The sequence below is a fragment of the Mustela nivalis genome, assembly GCF_964662115.1.
Source record: "Mustela nivalis genome assembly, chromosome: 6".
Classification (NCBI taxonomy): Eukaryota; Metazoa; Chordata; class Mammalia; order Carnivora; family Mustelidae; genus Mustela; species Mustela nivalis.
Genome location: NC_139025.1, coordinates 86,377,712 through 86,395,089, shown reverse-complemented (window position 1 = coordinate 86,395,089; position 17,378 = coordinate 86,377,712). Strand labels below are relative to the sequence as shown.

The following is a 17,378-nucleotide window of genomic DNA, read 5'->3' as shown; positions in this document are numbered from 1 at the left end:
GAGTGGGTGAGCAAGCATTTCCACCTTGTTGACAATCAGGAGTGATGTGACGGAGCACATAGTGGGAATGCTTGAAAGGATCACTGAGGCTTCATTTTTCTCTTTTTTTTAAACCTTAAAGATTTTAGGTCTTCTCTACACCCACCATGCGGCTCGACCCACAATTCTGAGATCAAGAGTCACATGCTCTACTGAGTTAGCCAGGTGCCCCATCCAAGGCTTCCTCTTGCCTGGTTGTCTTGCTTTATGCTGGAGCACAGGAGTGAGTCCAGAGCACATGGACTCTTGTGGGTGAATTGTGAAAGTTGGGTTAATTGATGTTGGGGGCGAGCCAGGATCAAGCCCACTAAATCTGGTCATCTGGGGGTCTGGCTTCTCCCCCAGGGGTTGAAGGTGACCCCACGTGAAGCACTGTGTTGACAGAGTTGCTGGGACGCAGTTGAAATCCTTGGAAATGGAGGAATATGGTACTAGGGGTGTAGAGGCCTGTATGAAATCCCTGTGTTCAGTGCTTGGACTTAACAAATATTTATTAATGCAAAGAAGCCATACTTCTTGGAGTAACTCCTTTTTGTCTTTCTTTTCCAGAGTCCCTGAAATAGAGTTAAAGAATGCCAAAGGTCTGTCAAATGAAAGTGTTAATTTATTAAAATCCCATCTAGAGAAAGTGGCCAAAAAACATTGTGGAGAGGTAAGATATGTTTAACTGGAGTTGTAAGAGGACAGTGGAAACCTCATCCCCCTCACCTGTGTTTGCCTTCCTGCCTTCTCTTGGGCTTAGAGGCTGTTCTGTGGCACTTCCAACCTAATGTTGACTAGAATGTTTTGATAGGTACAAAGGGGAACATTGTTACTTGTATTTCTTTAATGTACAGTTTTTATGAATGACAAATTGTAGAGTATATATGGAGGGTACATTGCTGATTCATAATTTTTCCATTAAGAGTCCATGTGACCCTGGCCATACTGTTGGCCCAGTTTGGATTGGGCATCGTAACCTGATCTTGACCTGAACCTTGACGTTGGAAAATGTGTGTGGGCAAATGATTTTGGATTGAATTTTGCCACCTCTCCCTGTTGCATATCAGAAGAGCTCACCGTTTCCCTTCTCAGTGATTAGTGACATACTCCACTCCCTCAACGTCCATTTTGTACTTGAGCATTTCCATTTAGTTCAGCATTCTTTTGTAGTCCTCTGCACATCAGGGTATATGTGAGTTCTCCCTTGGGTGACAGAACTCTCTGGAAAGCTAGACTAGGTGACTTCCTGGGGCAGCAGGTTACTGTGGGCTTCTTAGGTCAAACCAGTTCTCTTCAAATATGAGCCATCTTTCCTCACTCAGGCAGCTCATGCTTAAGGATCCCATCCTGTAAAAACAGAGAAGAGTTAAGTCTCCATGTCTCTTTTGGACCTCTATGAAATTGACTGGACTGTTTTTTGGTTGCATTCTGTAACACAGGAGTCACAGCAGGACCTACCCCTTGGTTACTGTTTCCAAGATTTCTGGTAATTTCTTGAGCTACAGAGGGACTGAGGAACAGCCTGAACAAAAAGCTAGGCCCTGGGGATTACTGCAGAGTTCTTTCTCATGCAGTCTGCTATTCTCAATGAAAAATAATATGGAGTTATACTGAAAATTCAACTATAGAATCCTTTGGTTTCTTGGATTCATGATGTGTGATTTTTTTTTTTTAAATATTTTCTTTATTTATTTGACAGATCACAAGTAGGCAGAGAGAGAGAGGAAGGGAAGCAGGCTCCCTGCTGAGCAGAGAGCCCGATGTGGGGCTCGATCCCAGGACCCTGGGATCATGACCTGAGCCGAAGGCAGAGACTTTAACCCACTGAGCCACCCAGGCGCCCCTTGATGTGTGATTTTTTAAAAAATATTTTTGCCTTATTTATTTTTCATAATTCAGTGTTAACTATAATCACTGAGCTGTACATTAGATCCCCAGAACTTAGTCTTTTTTTTTTTTTTAAGATTTTATTTATTTATTTGACAGAAATCACAAGTAGGTAGAGAGAGAGAGTGAGGAGGAAGCAGGCTCCCTGCCGAGCACAGAGCCCAATGCGGAACTTGATCCCAGGATCCTGGGATGATGACCTGAGCTGAAGGCAGAGGCTTTAACCCACTGAGCCACCCAGGCGCCCCCCAGAACTTAGTCTTACTCTTTGTACACTTTGACCAGGATCCCCTCTTTTCTCCAACCCCCTGGCTCCTGGTAACCACCACTCCAGTCTCTGTTTTTATGGGTTTGGTTTTTTTCAATTAAGTGAGATCATACAGTATTAGTCTTTCTCAGTCTGACTTATTTCACTTAGCGTAATGCCCTCAGGATCCATCCATGTAATTGGAACAGCGGGGCATCCTTTCTTATGGCCAAATAATGTTCCATTGCATTGATATACCACATCTTCATTCATTCATCTATTGACAGACACTGTATTGCTTTCATAACTTGGCTATTTTAAATAATGCTGCAATAACATGGGAATGCAGGGATCTCTTCAAGATCCTGGGGGTGCCTGGGTGGCTTAGTGGTTAAATCCTCTGCCTTCAGCTCAGGTCATGATCTCAGAGTCCTGGGATCGAGCCCCACATTGGGCTCTCTGCTCAGCGGGGAACCTGCTTCCTCCTCTCTCTCTGCCTGCATCTCTGCTACTTGTGATCCCTGCCTGTCAAATAAATAAATAAAATCTTTAAAAAAAAAAAAAAAGATCCTGTATTCACCTCCTTTGCGTATGTACCCAGAAGTGCGAGTTGCTGGATCATATCATAGTTTTTTTTTGCTGTTGGCTTTTTTTTTTTTGAGGATCCTCCATATTGTTTTCCATAGTGGGTTGAACCAGTTTCGTTCCCACCAACAGTGCATACGGGTTCCCTTTTTGCCACATCCTTGCCAGTATCTGCTATTCCTCGTCTTTTTGATGACAGCCATTCTGACTGGTGTGAGGTGATAGCTTATTGTGGTTTTGATTTCCATTTCCCCAATGATGAGTGATGTTCAGCATCTTTTCATGTGTCTCTTGGCCATCTTAATATCTTCTTTGGAAAAATGTCTATTCAGATCCTCTGCCTGTTTTCTAATTGGATCATTTGGGGGTTTTTGCTGTTAAAGTTCTGAGTTTGTTCTATATTTTGGATGTTAGCTCTTTATCAGAAACATGTTTTGCAAATATTTTCCCCCACTCCATAGGTTTTCTTTTCATTTTGTGGATGGTTTCCTAAAATTTGATGAAGTCCCACTTGTTTACTTTCACTTTTGATGCCTGTTCTTGGGCGTTATTTTAAATTATATTTTTTATTTTGAGCTAATTACAGATTCATATGCAGTTTTAAGAAATAATACTAAGAGATTCCATGGAGTCTGTACTGAGCTTCAAGGCTGTTATATAAGTGGAATCATGTATTATGTAACTCTTGGGACCAGCTTTCTCTTCACCCATCATAATGCTCTGGAGACCCATCCAGATTGTTGGAATGTATTGGGAGTCACTACTTCCTGTTACTAGGTACTATTCTGTGGTATAGATACACCGATGCTGATTTATCCATCTACCAGGTGAAAGATATCAGTTGTTTCTAGTTTTTGGCTATTAAAAATAAAGCTGTGGGGGCACCTGGGTGGCTCAGTCAGTTAAACGTCTGACTCCTGATTTCAGCTCAGGTTACGATCTCAGGGTCTGTGAGATCAAGCCCCGCACTGAGCGTGGAGTCTGTTGGAGATTCTCTCTCCCTCTGCCCCCTCTCTCACATTCTGTCTCTTAAATAAAAAAGAAAAAAGAAAAGATGCCTGGGTGGCTCAGTGGGTGAAGCCTCTACCTTCAGCTCAGGTCATGATCTCAGGGTCTCTGGGATGAGAGCCTGCTTCCACCTCTCCCTCTGCCTGCCTCTCTGCCTACTTGTGATGTTTCTGTAAAATAAATAAAATCTTGAAAGAAAAAAAAATCATTATAATCATTCACATATGTTTTTATGGGAACATAAGTTTTCAATTCTCCTCAGAATAAATGCCCAGAAGTGCAGTTGTTGGTATATGGAAGCTGCATGTTAAATTTTTGAAGCAGCTGTCACACTTTTCCAATACTACCTTACATTCCCAGCAGCAATATGTGAGTGATCCAGTTTCTCCACACCCTTGCCAGCATTTGATGTTGTTACTTTTTTTTAAATCTTTTTTTTTTTTAAGATTTTATTTATTTATTTGATAGACAGAGATCACAAGCAGGCTCCCTGCTGAGCAGAGAACCCGATGTGGGCCTCGATCCCAGGACCCTGGGACCGTGACCTGAGCCAAAAGCAGAGGCTTTAACCCACTGAGCCACCCAGGCGCCCCATTGTTGTCACTTTGTAATTTCAGCTGTGTTCTAATAGATGTGGTGGGTGGTTATTTATTTATTTATGTTTGATGGTGGTTATTTTTATGTGTCAAACTTGCTAGACTGTGGTACCCACAGCATTGCCCTAGATGTTTTTCTTTTTGTTCTTTATTTTTAAAGATTTTATTTATCTGATGAGAGAGAGCGAGCCAGAGAGCACCAGCAGGTGGGGAGGGGTGGGGGGAGAAGCAGACTCCCTTGTGAGCAGGGAGCCCTATTCGGGTCTCCATCCCAGGCCCCTGGGATTATGACCTGAGCCAAAGACAGACACCCAACCACCTAACCCACTTAACCCACCCCTCTAGATGTTTCTACGAAGGTATTTTTTAGATGAGGTTAACCTTTAAATCTGTAGACTTTGGGGCGCCTGGGTGGCTCAGTGGTTGAGCCGCTGCCTTCGGCTCAGGTCATGATCTCAGGGTCCTGGGATCGAGTTCCGCATCGGGTTCTCTGCTCAGCAGGGAGCCTGCTTCCCTCTCTCTCTCTCTCTCTGCCTGCCTCTCTGTCTACTGTGATCTCTCTCTGTCAAATAAATAAATAATCTTAAAAAAAAAAAATCTGTAGACTTTGGGTTAAGCAGATTATCCTCCATAAATGTGGGTGGGCCTCATCCAATCAATTGTGGGTTTTAACTGAGAAAGACTGGCTTTTCTGGAAGCAGGGTAACTACCAGAGGATGGCTGTTAGATGGGACCTGCTGGGTCCCCAGCCTGCTGGTCTACTCCAAATATTCTGGACTCTCCACCCTCTATAATTGCATGAGTCAGTTCCTTAAAATCAGTCTCTCCCTGTGTGAATGGCATGCGAGTGAGCATGTGTGCGCACGTCCCCCCCCCCCCCATCCTATTGGTTCTGTTTCTCTGGAGAACCCTGGCTAATACAGATGCATATCCTGAGGCGATGGTGGAGTGAGGTCACATTTGAACAGGGTGCTGAGAGGAGCAGGACAATCAGCTGGGTAGCTACACAGGGAGAGAAGGACAAGAGCCAGTTTGGAAAGTAGTTCTTACTTTCATCTAGTCTCACATATTGTATCTGATGTGTTTGTACGAAAATGCTAGTCATTTAAATCAATTGACAAAAGAAGAACCCTCCACTGTGTGGCTCCTGTCTCCTTTCTGGTATAGAAGTGGTTTCTCCAACAGAATAGGAACTGCCTACTTACCCCAGCTTTTCTTTCTTTCTTTTTTTTTTTTTTTAAGATTTCATTTATTTATTTCACAGAGATCACAAGTAGGCAGAGGCAGGTGGGGTGGAGGACAGGGGGGAGCAGGCTCCCCGCTGAGCAGAGAGCTGATGTGGGGCTCAGTCCCAGGACCCTGAGATCATGACCTGAGCCGAAGGCAGAGGCTTAGCCCACTGAGCTACCCAGGTGCCCCTCCCCAGCGTTTCTTAGAAGAGCTCGTTGAAGAACTTGGCCTCATAGACTCTGGCTTAGTGTTTGTCAACTGTCAAGTGAAGTTCATCCAGTGATTGGCACAGCTTCTGCTACAATTAAAAAACATAGGAACTTCCCCCAATAATAGCTGTAGTCTTTGCATGTACTCCTTGAGAGAAAGGTGGCATGAACACCATGTGAACGAACTTCATATTCTTGTGCATAGTGACCTTTATTACTAATTATCGCCCTCTTTTAAGTCCTTTTAGAAATAAGACTTTTTAAACTGCTTTATTGTGATTGAGGAAAAAGACATTTCAGAATGGTGGTCATCATCTGTGGAAGGAAGGAGCTTGGCACTCTTGACCTCTCTGGGGTTGGGGCAGTCAGTGTAGGGTCCCAGAAACCTTTGTTTTATGAGTTTACCAGCCCAGATAAGATTTATGACTCCTCCAGGTATGAGAAAGTGGCTCTAGTGTTCCCATAAACAAAGTCTGAGACGGGGGCATTTTTTCCTTCTGGTGGTGTCCATGAATGCTTCCCTCGGTGGAAATGGAATGTTTGCTTAGTAGTTATTGATCAGCTTCTACTCTTGTTACTCGCAGGGAGCTAGTGAGGCCTTTATGTATTTGCCTCTGTACCCCAAAGAATGTTTTCAGTACACTGTATGGAGCGATGAAAGTTCTCACTGTGGCAATGATTCTTCTGCTATCATTTCTTAGACGGGTCTTCTAGTTGGCAAAGTACTTTATTTTTATGCCGTGTTAAATATTTTATCAGATTTATTTGTACACTAAATACTTGTCCAGAAAAATAGTTTGTCGGATTTACGGTACAGAAGATGCCAGTAAAGTTGAATAGGACCGTAAAAGAAGGAAGCTTTTTATTTAGCTAGGTAGTGATTTGTCTTGATAGCAGCACAATGGGGTAAGTCTTATAAAAGCTTTTTCCAGCTGTGATTGCATCAGATATGGAATTCAGCAAAGGTCCTTTCCAAGTTGAGTATCACTGTTGTAAGTGGGCCTCTGACTGCCTGCATCCTTTCCTGAAGTCTCCTTTGGGCCCTGTCTTCCCATTACTTGACCAGTTGTGGTTGACTTTCCTCTGTATGTTTAGGTGATGATATTTGAACTGGCCGACCACGTGCAGTCATTTCTCAGCGAGCATAACAAGCCCCCTCCCAAGTCTTTCCATGAAGAAATGCTAGAAAGGCGGGCTCAGGAAGAACAGCGGAGGCTGTTGGAGGCCAAGCAGAAGGTGGAACAGGAGGTGAGACCCTGGTCATTACCAGTGGCCAGGCCCAGAAGTCGACAGGCTTCTGTCAGTTTTGACTCTGTCTCTGCCCACACACTAATCTGTATTTCAGTTTTGCTCAGCATGTGCTTTGAGCAGTGGAGATTCATGTGAGAGGAGGCCCAGAGAGTAACTGAGAAATATGGTGGTGGTTTCCTCCCCCACAGATACCAGTGTTGCTCCTAGAACCCTCCATCTAGTCCAGGTCTTTAAAGAAAAGAAAGAAAAAACGTTTGTTTCACTAAACTTCTTGTGGTCTCTCTGAGCTTGTGAAGCTGTGCAGGAATTCACTGAGCTTTACAGGCTGTTTTCTTCCCTCGGTGACATACGAACCTACTGTCCAAATGAGTAGCAAAAGCCAGAGATACAACTCTTTTTACGTGCCCTAACCATTTGTATTTTTATTTCAATCTCTTTTTGTATTTTTTCTTCAATCTCTTTGCACAAGGATGTGCACTCCTATATTATATTTTTAAAGTCCTTTAATGAAAGATAAAAATACATATCCAGGGTTTTTTCTTTTTTCTTTCCTAAGTTTCCTTCTTGATTTAAAAAAATTTTTTAAAAGATTGTATTTGTTTAACAGAGAGAGACACAGCGAGAGAGGGAACACAAGGAGGGGGAGCGGGAGAGGGAGAAGCAGGCTCCCACCTGAGTAAGGAGTCCTATGCGGGGCTCAATCCCAGGACCCTGGGATCATGACATGAGCCGAAGGCAGAGGCTTAGTGAGTCTGTCACCCAGGTGCTCTGTCCCTCTTGATTTTTAACTTATTCTCTGTTCATTCTTTTAATCAACTTACCTAGAACTTTTTGGGGGGTGGTTTATTAAAATGAGCATCTGAAGTGGCCCCCCCCAGACATTTCCTAGTACAATAAATAATCCATTATCCTTACTTGATTTGTAATACTTCCTGTAAGGTGTATTTTAACTATATATTCATTTGTGAATTACCCATTTTGTTTAGTTCATCTTTTTTTCTTGAGTCCCTACCACATTCTGAATCAATGTATATTTTTTGCTGTTTTAAGATGTGGAAAGTCGGGGACCCTGGCTGGCTCAGTGGGTTGAAACCTCTGCCTTCGGCTCAGGTCATGATACCGGGGTCGTGGGATCGAGCCCCATGTCGGGCTCTCTGCTCAGCAGGGAGCCTGCTTTCTCCTCTCTCTCTGCCTGCCTCTCTGTCTGCTTGTGATCTCTCTCTGTCAAATAAATAAATAAAATATTTTTTAAAAAAGATGTGGAAAGTCAAGTCCCCTTCCCTTCACCTTCCATTATACTTTTCTTTTTCCCCTCAGCCATTCTCACCATTTATTCTTACAGATGAGCTGCCGGATCGCTCTCTCAAATTCAAACGAAACTCTGCCCTAGACTTACACATTCACTTAGGAAGAATTGACACCTTGGCAATACTTAGACTCTCTATCCAGGATTGTTGGTCTGCTTATTCTTAGCTCTTGGTGAGGCTTTCTAGTTTTCTTCCTGTAGATGTTACTGTTTCTTAGTCACTTCCAAGGTTTTGTTATTCTGCCTTTCTTAGGTTCTTGCTCTTGGTTCTTCCTCACCCCCCCACTTCATTTTGTTCATGGTAACACATGTCTCGTTGTAGGCGCCATTCATGTGTTACTTCTGATCTTCTAGTTAATCCTGTAGCCTAGATATATCATTTAGAGTTTAAAGTTCCTTATTTTTATTGTTTTCAGGAAGACATGTTTTTATTAGCTAGTGAGTATTTAGCCAGCTCTCTTGTTTTGGTATATTGTTTACTTATAAATTGGGGGTATTTTTTTTATTTTGTATTATTGCTGATACAGTTTTCGGTGAGTCTCTTAATGGTTTTGATATCTACAAACTAGAATTTTAGGGGACTCATAAAAAAACAAAACAAAACAAAAAACAAAAAACAAAATCCCCCCCAACTATTTTTCCCAACCTAAATTCAGTCTCACTTGAGGAATAGATACGTGAGGCAAATGGATGCAAATCAAAATACCACTTTTATTTTATTTATTTATTTTTTAAAGATTTTATTTATTTATTTGACAGAAAGAGATAGGAAGAGAGAGAACACAAGCAGGGGGCGTGGGAGAGGGAGAAGCAGGCTTCCTGCCAATCAGGGAGCTGGATGCAAGGCTCGATCCTAGGACCCTGGGATTATGACCTGAGCCTAAGGCAGACGCCTAGTGACTGAGCCACACACGCATCCCCAAAGTACCACTTTTTTGTTTGTTTGTTTGTTTTGTTTTGTTTTGTTTCCAAAGTACCACTTTTAATACTGAGAAAACTAGAGCATTGAGCTGAGGGTCTGTGGCATGTGGGGATGGTGCCTAAGCCACTGCCACCCCAGGTCCTGGCACTGATGACAGCTCAGCCCACCTGCAACAAAGGGACCTCACCCTCTGTGGTGGGGGGAGCAGACCCCAGCGCTTGTTCTCCACAGACAGGGAGACATGGAGGAGGAGGGGCAAGGTCAGGATGGGAGGCTGCTGTAGGGGAAGTCTCTCCAGGTAGAAGCATGAGAAGTGCTGAGTCCCTCCCCCACACAGTCCAGAGACCTCACTAACCAGGAGCAAGTAGTGCATAAGAGCTGATGAAACTGCGTAACTACAGTTTGTTGTAAGATTCTGTATAATCAGGCCCTTTTGGAAGGGAGGGCTTGAATCCTAGAGATGCATAAGGTTTTGGGGGTGCTCAGTGGGTTGGGTGTCCAACTCTTGCTCTTGGCTCAGGTCATGATCTCAGAGATGAGGTCTGTGTCAGGCTCCGTGTTTGTCATCGAGTGCGTTTGTCTTGAGCTCGCTCTCTCTCTCTCTCATAAATGGGTAAATACAATCTTAGGGGTGCCTTGGTGGCTCAGATGGTTGAGTGTCTGCCTTCGGCTGATGTCATGGTCCTGATGTCCTGGGGTGGAGACCCACGTCAGGCTCCTGGCTCGGTCTTCATCTCCCTCTCCCTATGCCTCTCCTCCTGCACATGCTCTCTCTCTCTCTCTATTACTCTGTCTCAAAACAAAACAAAACAAAAACAAAAACAAAACTTAAACAGAAGTGCTAAAGGTTTTTTGTGATTGTAGGATTTATATGTTGTCTGGGTTTCAGAGATTGGCATTTGATGCACTGTGATTTATTTCAGCAACGTGAGATCCTTCATGAGATTCAGAGAAGGAAAGAAGAGATCAAAGAAGAGAGAAAAAGAAAAGAAATGGCTAAGCAGGTACTCTGTGAATTGTACCACACTAAAATAGTCTACATTTTGCAAAACATAAAATGTTTTTTCCATCGATGATGTTTTCCTCTCCTGTTATTACCAATAGTAAAGCTGGAAATGAAGCACTAAAAAAAATCCCCCAAATACCATTCATTGTGTATTTCAGATTCCCCAAATGGAAGTAAAATTTAGAGTTGTATGTTATCTGTAGATGACACAGGCTGAGAGAATGACAGTTGTCTATCAAATGAATCGGGGAGAACAGAGATGGAAGCTTTGATAATTAACCCAGATCGGAATTCTTAGAGCATACTTGGAAAATACAACTATTTGTTCAGCTGAAGAGTGAATGGAAATCCTATGGAAATGCTGGCGATTTCATTCAATCATGGAAAAGAAGGATCCAACAGGGCAGGTTTAAAAAGCAGTGATGGAAAAAGATAAAGTCCTTTTTCTGTATTTTTCCTGAGTCCGGCTTGGTCAAAACACCAGTTACCCATGTTTGGAGAAACCCAGAGAAAATTTTACTTGTTCTCTTTTGTAGAATTATGCCATTTAACTTAAGGGCAACTCTGAGGGGTGGTGGGAGGCACTGATGTCTGAGTAAGCAGCATCTGGCTTAAAGCTTTGGTGTTTTGACTGCCAGCTCTGTGACCTTGACAGGTGACACTAAATGTGACTCATTTTCCTCATCCCTTAAAATGGTTATGTCAACTGATGATGCCTCCCTTCCCTCTCTTGTAGTTATTCCCATAGATAAATGTCCTGTCCTCAGTGAAAGTACAGAGCCGTACATAAATGTAAGGTGATCTAGGACTGCTTCCACCAGCCCTGTCTTACTCTGATCCCACCCACCCAGCCATATGCTCCCTCTTTCAATGCCTCCTCCCTCTGTTCACCCCCTCTTGCACTTTTCCCTGACTTGTCACGCATCTTGTAAGATTCTAAGCATTTTTCATTTATAAAATTCACATTCTCTTCATACTGTGACCTGGTCTTCAGTTCTTGAAGCAGTACATGTCTGGACGTTAAATTTTTTTTTTTTTTTTTTAAGATTTTTATTTATTTATTTGACAGAGATCACAAGCAGGCAGAGAGGCAGGCAGAGAGAGGAGGAAGCAGGCTCCCTGCTGAGCAGAGAGCCCGATGCGGGGCTCGATCCCAGGACCCTGGGATCATGACCTGAGCCGAAGGCAGCGGCTTAACCCACTGAGCCACCCAGGCGCCCCTGGACGTTAAATTTTTAAAAGTTTAAGTTTATTACACCTGAAAGCATTCAGCTTAAGAAGAGTCACACTCCCTACTGAATTAATGTTTAGGTACCATGATTTTCTTTGACTTATGACTTGTATTTTAAGTAGGTTTTACTTTTCTTTCTTCTAGGAGCGTTTGGAAATTGCTAATTTATCAAACCAAGATCAGAACTCTAGGAAAGACCCAGGAGGACACAGACCGTCTGCCATTCTACATGGAGGCTCTCCGGACTTTGTGGGAAATGGCAAACATCGGACCAACTCTTCCGGAAGGTCAAGGTACGTCCCTGGGATTTCTGATTTCTTTAGAAGGATGAAGGCTATGGTACAGATAAAACGGCTTGCAATGACATGTGATGGAATTTTCAGGGAACAGATTTAGTAACTTTTTCAAAGCCTCTACGTCTTAATGTATTGGCAATATAAAATAAAATTTTCATTTGTTCTAACTCATTCCAAGTATCCTTCTTAAAAATTTTTTAAGTTTTTATTTTAATTCTAGTTAGTTAACATACAGTGTTATATTCATTTCAGGTGTGCAATATAGTGGTTCAGCAGTTCCATACATCACCTGGTGCTCAACATCAGTGCCCTCCTTAATCCCCATCACCTATTTTATCCATGCCCCCACCCACTCTCCTCTAATTACCATCAGTTTGTTCTACGTAGCTAAGATTCCTTTTCTTTTTTTTCTTTTTCCTTCCTTCCTTCCTTCCTTCCTTCCTTCCTTCCTTTCAAGATTTTATTTATTTGAGAGAGAGAGAGTACAAGTAGGGGGAGCAGCAGCGGGAGGGGGGGAAACAGGATCCTTGCTGAGTGGGGAGCCCGACACAGGGCTTGATCCCAGGACTCTAGCATCATGACCTGAACCAAAGGCAGACGCTGAACTGACTGAGCCACCTGGGCACCCTTAAGATTCCTCTTCTTGATTTGTTCTCTTACTTTTTTCCTTTTGCATGTCTTGTTTCATAAATTGCACATATGAGTGAAATGGTTTCTATTTTTCTCTGACTAATTTCGCTAAGCATTGTATTCTCTAGCTTCATCCATTTGTTACAAATGGCAGGATTTCATTCTTTTTTTAATGGCTGAATAGTTTTTCATTTTGTATACATACCACATTTTCTTTATCCGTTCGTCAACTGGTGGACACTGGGCTGCTCCCTTATGTTGGCTGTTGTAAATAATGCTGCAGTAAACATAGGGGTACATGTATTCCTTTGAATTAGTGTTCTTGTATTTTTGGGGTAAATACCCAGTAGTATGATTGCTAGATTATAAGGTTGTTCTATTTTTAACTTTTTAGGGAACCTCCATACTGTTTTCCAGAGTGGTTACACCAGTTGGGCCTTCCCAGTGCATGAGGGTTCCCTACTCCACATCTTTGGCAACACTTGTTTCCTGTGTTGTTGATTTCAGCCATTCTGACAGGTGTGAGGTGATATCTCACTGTGGTTTTGATTTGCATTTCCCTGGGGGGGGAGTGATGTTGAGCATCTTCTCATGTGTCTGTTGGCCCTCTGGATGTCTTTGGAGAAATGCTGTTCATTCGCGTCTTGTCTTGTGACCATTTTTTAAGTGGATTATTCTTTTGGGGGGTATTGAGTTGTAGAAGTTCTTTATATATTTTGGACACTAACTCTTTATTAGGTATGTCATTTGTCAATCTCTTCTCCCATTTAGTAAGTTGCCTTTTATTTAGTTCTGTTGATTGTTCCCTTTGCTGTGCATGAGGTTTTTATTTTTGATGTAGTCCCAAAGACCCTGGAATCATGACCTGAGCCAAAGGCAGACACTTAACCGATTGAGCCACCCCCAGGCGCCTCCCAGTAGTTTGTTTTTGCTTTTGTTTCCCTTGCCTCCAGAGACATATCTAGAAAAATGTTGCTGTGGATGGTGTCAGAGGACTTACTGGCTGTGAGCCCTCCTGTGATTTTTAGAATTTCAGGAATCACATTTAGGGCTTTCATCCATTTTGAAATTATTTTTGTGGATGGTGTGAGAAAGTGATCCAGTTTCATTCTTTCGCATGTAGCTGTCCAGTTTTCCCAACACCATTTGTTGAAGAGACTGTCCTTTTCCCTTTAGGTGTTCTTTCCTGCTTTGTCAAAGATTGACCATATAATTGTGGGTTTATTTCTGGATTTTCTCTTCTGTTCCTTTGATTTATTGTCTGTTCTTGTGCCAGTACTGTACGGTCTGGCACAAAACTATACTACAGTTTTGTACTATAACTTTAAGTCCAGAACTGTGATGCCTCCAACTCATTATACGTATCTTTAATTAAACTAGTTTTATAGCTCATTCCTCTTTATAATGGCCTATAACGCTCCAGTCTTGCCCCCAGTGCAGCTCCATCTGACTTCTAATGATCTAACTGCTCAGTAAGTGAGTTTTAAAATTTTCTTCCGTTGGAATCATCATCCAGTGAAATTTTCACACTGTATGTGTTTTCACTCTGTAACTCAGTAGGTCCCACCACAGATATTCCAAAATGGGCACAGGTATAGAAGACCCTCTACATGAGAATGGGAACCCCAGTTTGCTGCCATGGCGCCCCTCTCTGACTGCTGAGGACACTGGGCTTCCCCCTTGTCACAGGTGTATACTGGGTTTCTTTCCTTTTGCCAGAGATCCCATGAAAGATACTACATCTTCCTCTACATCCTTTTCTACTGAAGAATGAAGCTTCTTTGTTTATTGTAACCCCTGTGGGCAGGAGGGAATTTTAGTGCAGAACCCATTTATAAGTGGTGGGGGATTAAAACCATGTAGTTACTATAAATCAGCTTCTTTATGTGTTTATCTCTCACGAGACTCTACGCAGCACTTAAAACTAACACGTTTCTTCAGTGAAAAGAAACATTTAGGTACCAACGAAAGACTTGAATAAACTTATAGTCTATTTATAAGAAAGAACTATTTCAGTTCTTTCCCTAATTACCTACTTTATAATTTCTTTCCTAATTATCTACTTTTAAAAAATCACCTTAGAAGTAATTTTGGTATTGTTTAACCACCTGCTGTTAAGGTAAACTAAATGTTTTCTTGAGTACTGTTTCTGGAGTCCATTCCATTTTAAGATTGTAACTCCTTATACCAATTTAGAGTATTTTTGCTTGCAACTGGGCTTCCAGTAGGCAACATAGTTGGAAGTTGTCAGAGTGATTCACTAGGAAGTATTTGACCAATTCCTATTGTGTTAGGAATGGGAATAAATCAGTACTACGGAGAAGTCTTTCTGGCTATACAAAAAGCAGTCTTTTAAGGTTGAAACATTTCCATTTTTATGGCAGTTACTGGGTCTGAGATTGGACTTGCTTTTGAAATCAAAGATCATTAGCACGTTTATTCAAGAAAGGATGGGAAAATCTCTCTCCTTGACATAGGTAAAATAACTTTTTTTTTTTAAAGCTTCTATTTATTAATTTGACAGAGAGAAATCACAAGTAGATGGAGAGGCAGCCAGAGAGAGAGAGAGATAGGGAAGCAGGCTCCCCGCCGAGCAGAGAGCCCGACGCGGGACTCGATCCCAAGACCCTGAGATCATGACCTGAGCTGAAGGGAGCGGCTTAACCCACTGAGCCACCCAGGCGCCCCTAAAATAACTTTTTACATAATGCTTTGGAAACATTTGTATGTCTTAGATAGAAGCGTATTCCATGAGCATCCAAGAAGGAACATGAGAAGATATTTTTTTTTAATTTTTTTAAAAGTTTTTTTGAGAGATTGTTTTCATCTATGATTTGCCAAAATTGTTGCACATACCTGCATAGAACTCAGTCACTGTGTTGGCTACTGAGTAGGGAAGGAGGAATCCTTTCTTTCAAGTTCAGTTGAGTTGCTTTTTTTGGTTACAAAATAGAAAGCCCTAGATGAACCAAAGTACTTCATGATGTACTCTTGATTTTCCTTCTTCTTGCTATTCATTGGTCTCTTGTGGTTGGAAAGCCAAAGGAAATAAGCAAAGCGTTCCATTTTATTCTTTCAGTTAGTAGATACATTTAGTAGAGATGGTAGAGAAGACCTTGTCATCAATACTGTCAGTAGGGCAGTACTTGAATTGGCTATGACTAAAGGCAATAACATCTAGAACCATGTTTGTCCATTCATTGAATAGATAATGAGCACCTACTAAATGCCAGACACTGTTGTGAATCCTGGACATTCAGTAAACAAGATCAAGAAGGACTCGGGCTTCATGGAGCTTCTATTCCAGTTGGAGGAGACTGTCCAGAAGCGACAAAGAAAATGTCAGATAGTGACTAGTGCTCTGCAGAGAAATAGAGTAGTCCATGTTGAAGAAAAGCTGGATAGCTACTTTAGATTGGGAGTTGGGAGGAAAGAGTACATGAGTGACTACAGGAAAATGGTTTTAGGTTGGGGGGTACCAGAGCTGGATGATGAGGAGGAGGCAGCCAGAGTTGGAGGGCAGCCACTGTAGAAGACTGGAGGCTGGCATGGACTTGTTGTGCACAGAGCTCATCAAATAGCAGAACAGTGTGGATAAAAGTAGGGCGCATGGGGCAAGCTGGGACAGGTCCCAGAGGGCTTTGTTGGCCAGGTCAGGAGTTCAGGTGTAATGAGAAGCTTTAGGGGTTTTTACGTAGGAATAAGATCTCATCAGAGTCATAGTGTGGGAAGTTCTTCCTGGCTATAAGCAGAGAGTGGATAACACAGAAGCAGTGGTGGAGGAGTGGTTTTCACATCTTGCTCCATCCTGCTGTGTCCTAGTCCTCTCCCTCTGCATTGCAGTCATGTTCATCTCTCATCCTTTGAGCACACTGGAATCCTTCCCATCTCAGGGCCCCTCTTTGTCACTGCCTGGGACACTGGCCCACTGTACTTCATGGGACTGGCTCCCTATTATCCTTCAGTTCTCCCCACAAATGTGACCTCAAGAGACCCCACTTCCCTGGTTAGGCACTTGTTCTGTGGTCCTGTTTTTCTCCATGGCACTTAGCACTAGCTGAACATCTCCGTTTGATAGCTTTTTTTGTGTCTTTCTCCTTTCATAAGAGCCTAAGTTCACAAGAGCAAGGGCCTCATCTGTGTTTTCCTGGAACAGACCCTGGCAGGCACACAGTAGGTGCTCACTAAACATCTGATGAAGGAAGGCAAGATTGGAAGGAGGGCAGATACTGTGTTTTTGGCACTTTGAGAGTCTCCAGCCTCTTAAACCAGGGCAACTCTGCTTTTCCTTTTCTTTTTTTGTTTTTTTGTTTTTTTAAGATTTTATTTGTTCATTTGACAGACAGAGATCACAACTAGGCAGAGAGGCAGGCAGAGAGAGAGGGGGAAGCAGGCTCCCCGCTGAGCAGAGAGCCTGATGTGGGACTCGATCCCAGGACCCTGGGATATGACCTGAGCTGAAGGCAGAGGCTTTAACCCACTGAGCCACCCAGGCACCCTGCTTTTCCTTTTCTATGGGTTATATATATAAAAAAAAACAACAACAGCAACAAAAAAAAAACAAAAACAGTAACAAAAGGTTTCTGTTGATTAAAACAAAGGACAGAACAGAAAACCACTCACTATTCTAGTAGAAAGAACTTAAAGGCTAAAAAAACAAAAGCCCCCCAAAACAAAAAACTTAAAGGCTTCAGGGGCACCTAGGTGGCTCAGTTGTTAAGCGTCTGCCTTCAGCTCAGGTCATGATCCCAGGGTCCTGGGATCTGGCCCCACATTGGGCTCCCTGCTCAGTGGGAAGCCTTTTTTTTTTAATCATTTTTTAAAGATTTTATTTATTTATTTGACAGAGAGCACAAGCAGGGGGAGAGGCAGAGGGAGAGGGAGAAGCAGGCTCCCTGCTTACGGGACTTGATTCCAGGACCCTAGGATCATGTCCTGAGCTGAAGGCAATGG

The 17,378-nt window shown here is 42.6% G+C and overlaps 1 protein-coding gene across 6 annotated transcripts in view; it reads left to right on the top strand.

Annotated features, from left to right (window-relative positions):
• Positions 1 to 17,378, top strand: part of EIF2AK4 (eukaryotic translation initiation factor 2 alpha kinase 4) — a 109,550-nt gene that overhangs the window by 19,455 nt on the left and 72,717 nt on the right. For 4 of the 6 annotated variants that reach the window (XR_014312988.1, XM_082735534.1, XM_082735537.1 and 1 more), the window contains exons 3-6: positions 589 to 691; positions 6,879 to 7,031; positions 10,186 to 10,266; positions 11,644 to 11,792. Coding sequence is in view for 5 of the 6 variants with exons in the window: in XM_082735534.1 (XP_082591660.1) it covers positions 589 to 691; positions 6,879 to 7,031; positions 10,186 to 10,266; positions 11,644 to 11,792 (486 nt within the window). In the remaining variant the exon portion in view is untranslated. Of the gene's footprint in view, positions 1 to 588; positions 692 to 6,878; positions 7,032 to 10,185; positions 10,267 to 11,643; positions 11,793 to 17,378 lie in introns of those variants that run through there. The other 2 variants (XM_082735536.1, XM_082735538.1) reach the window with 1 other exon arrangement.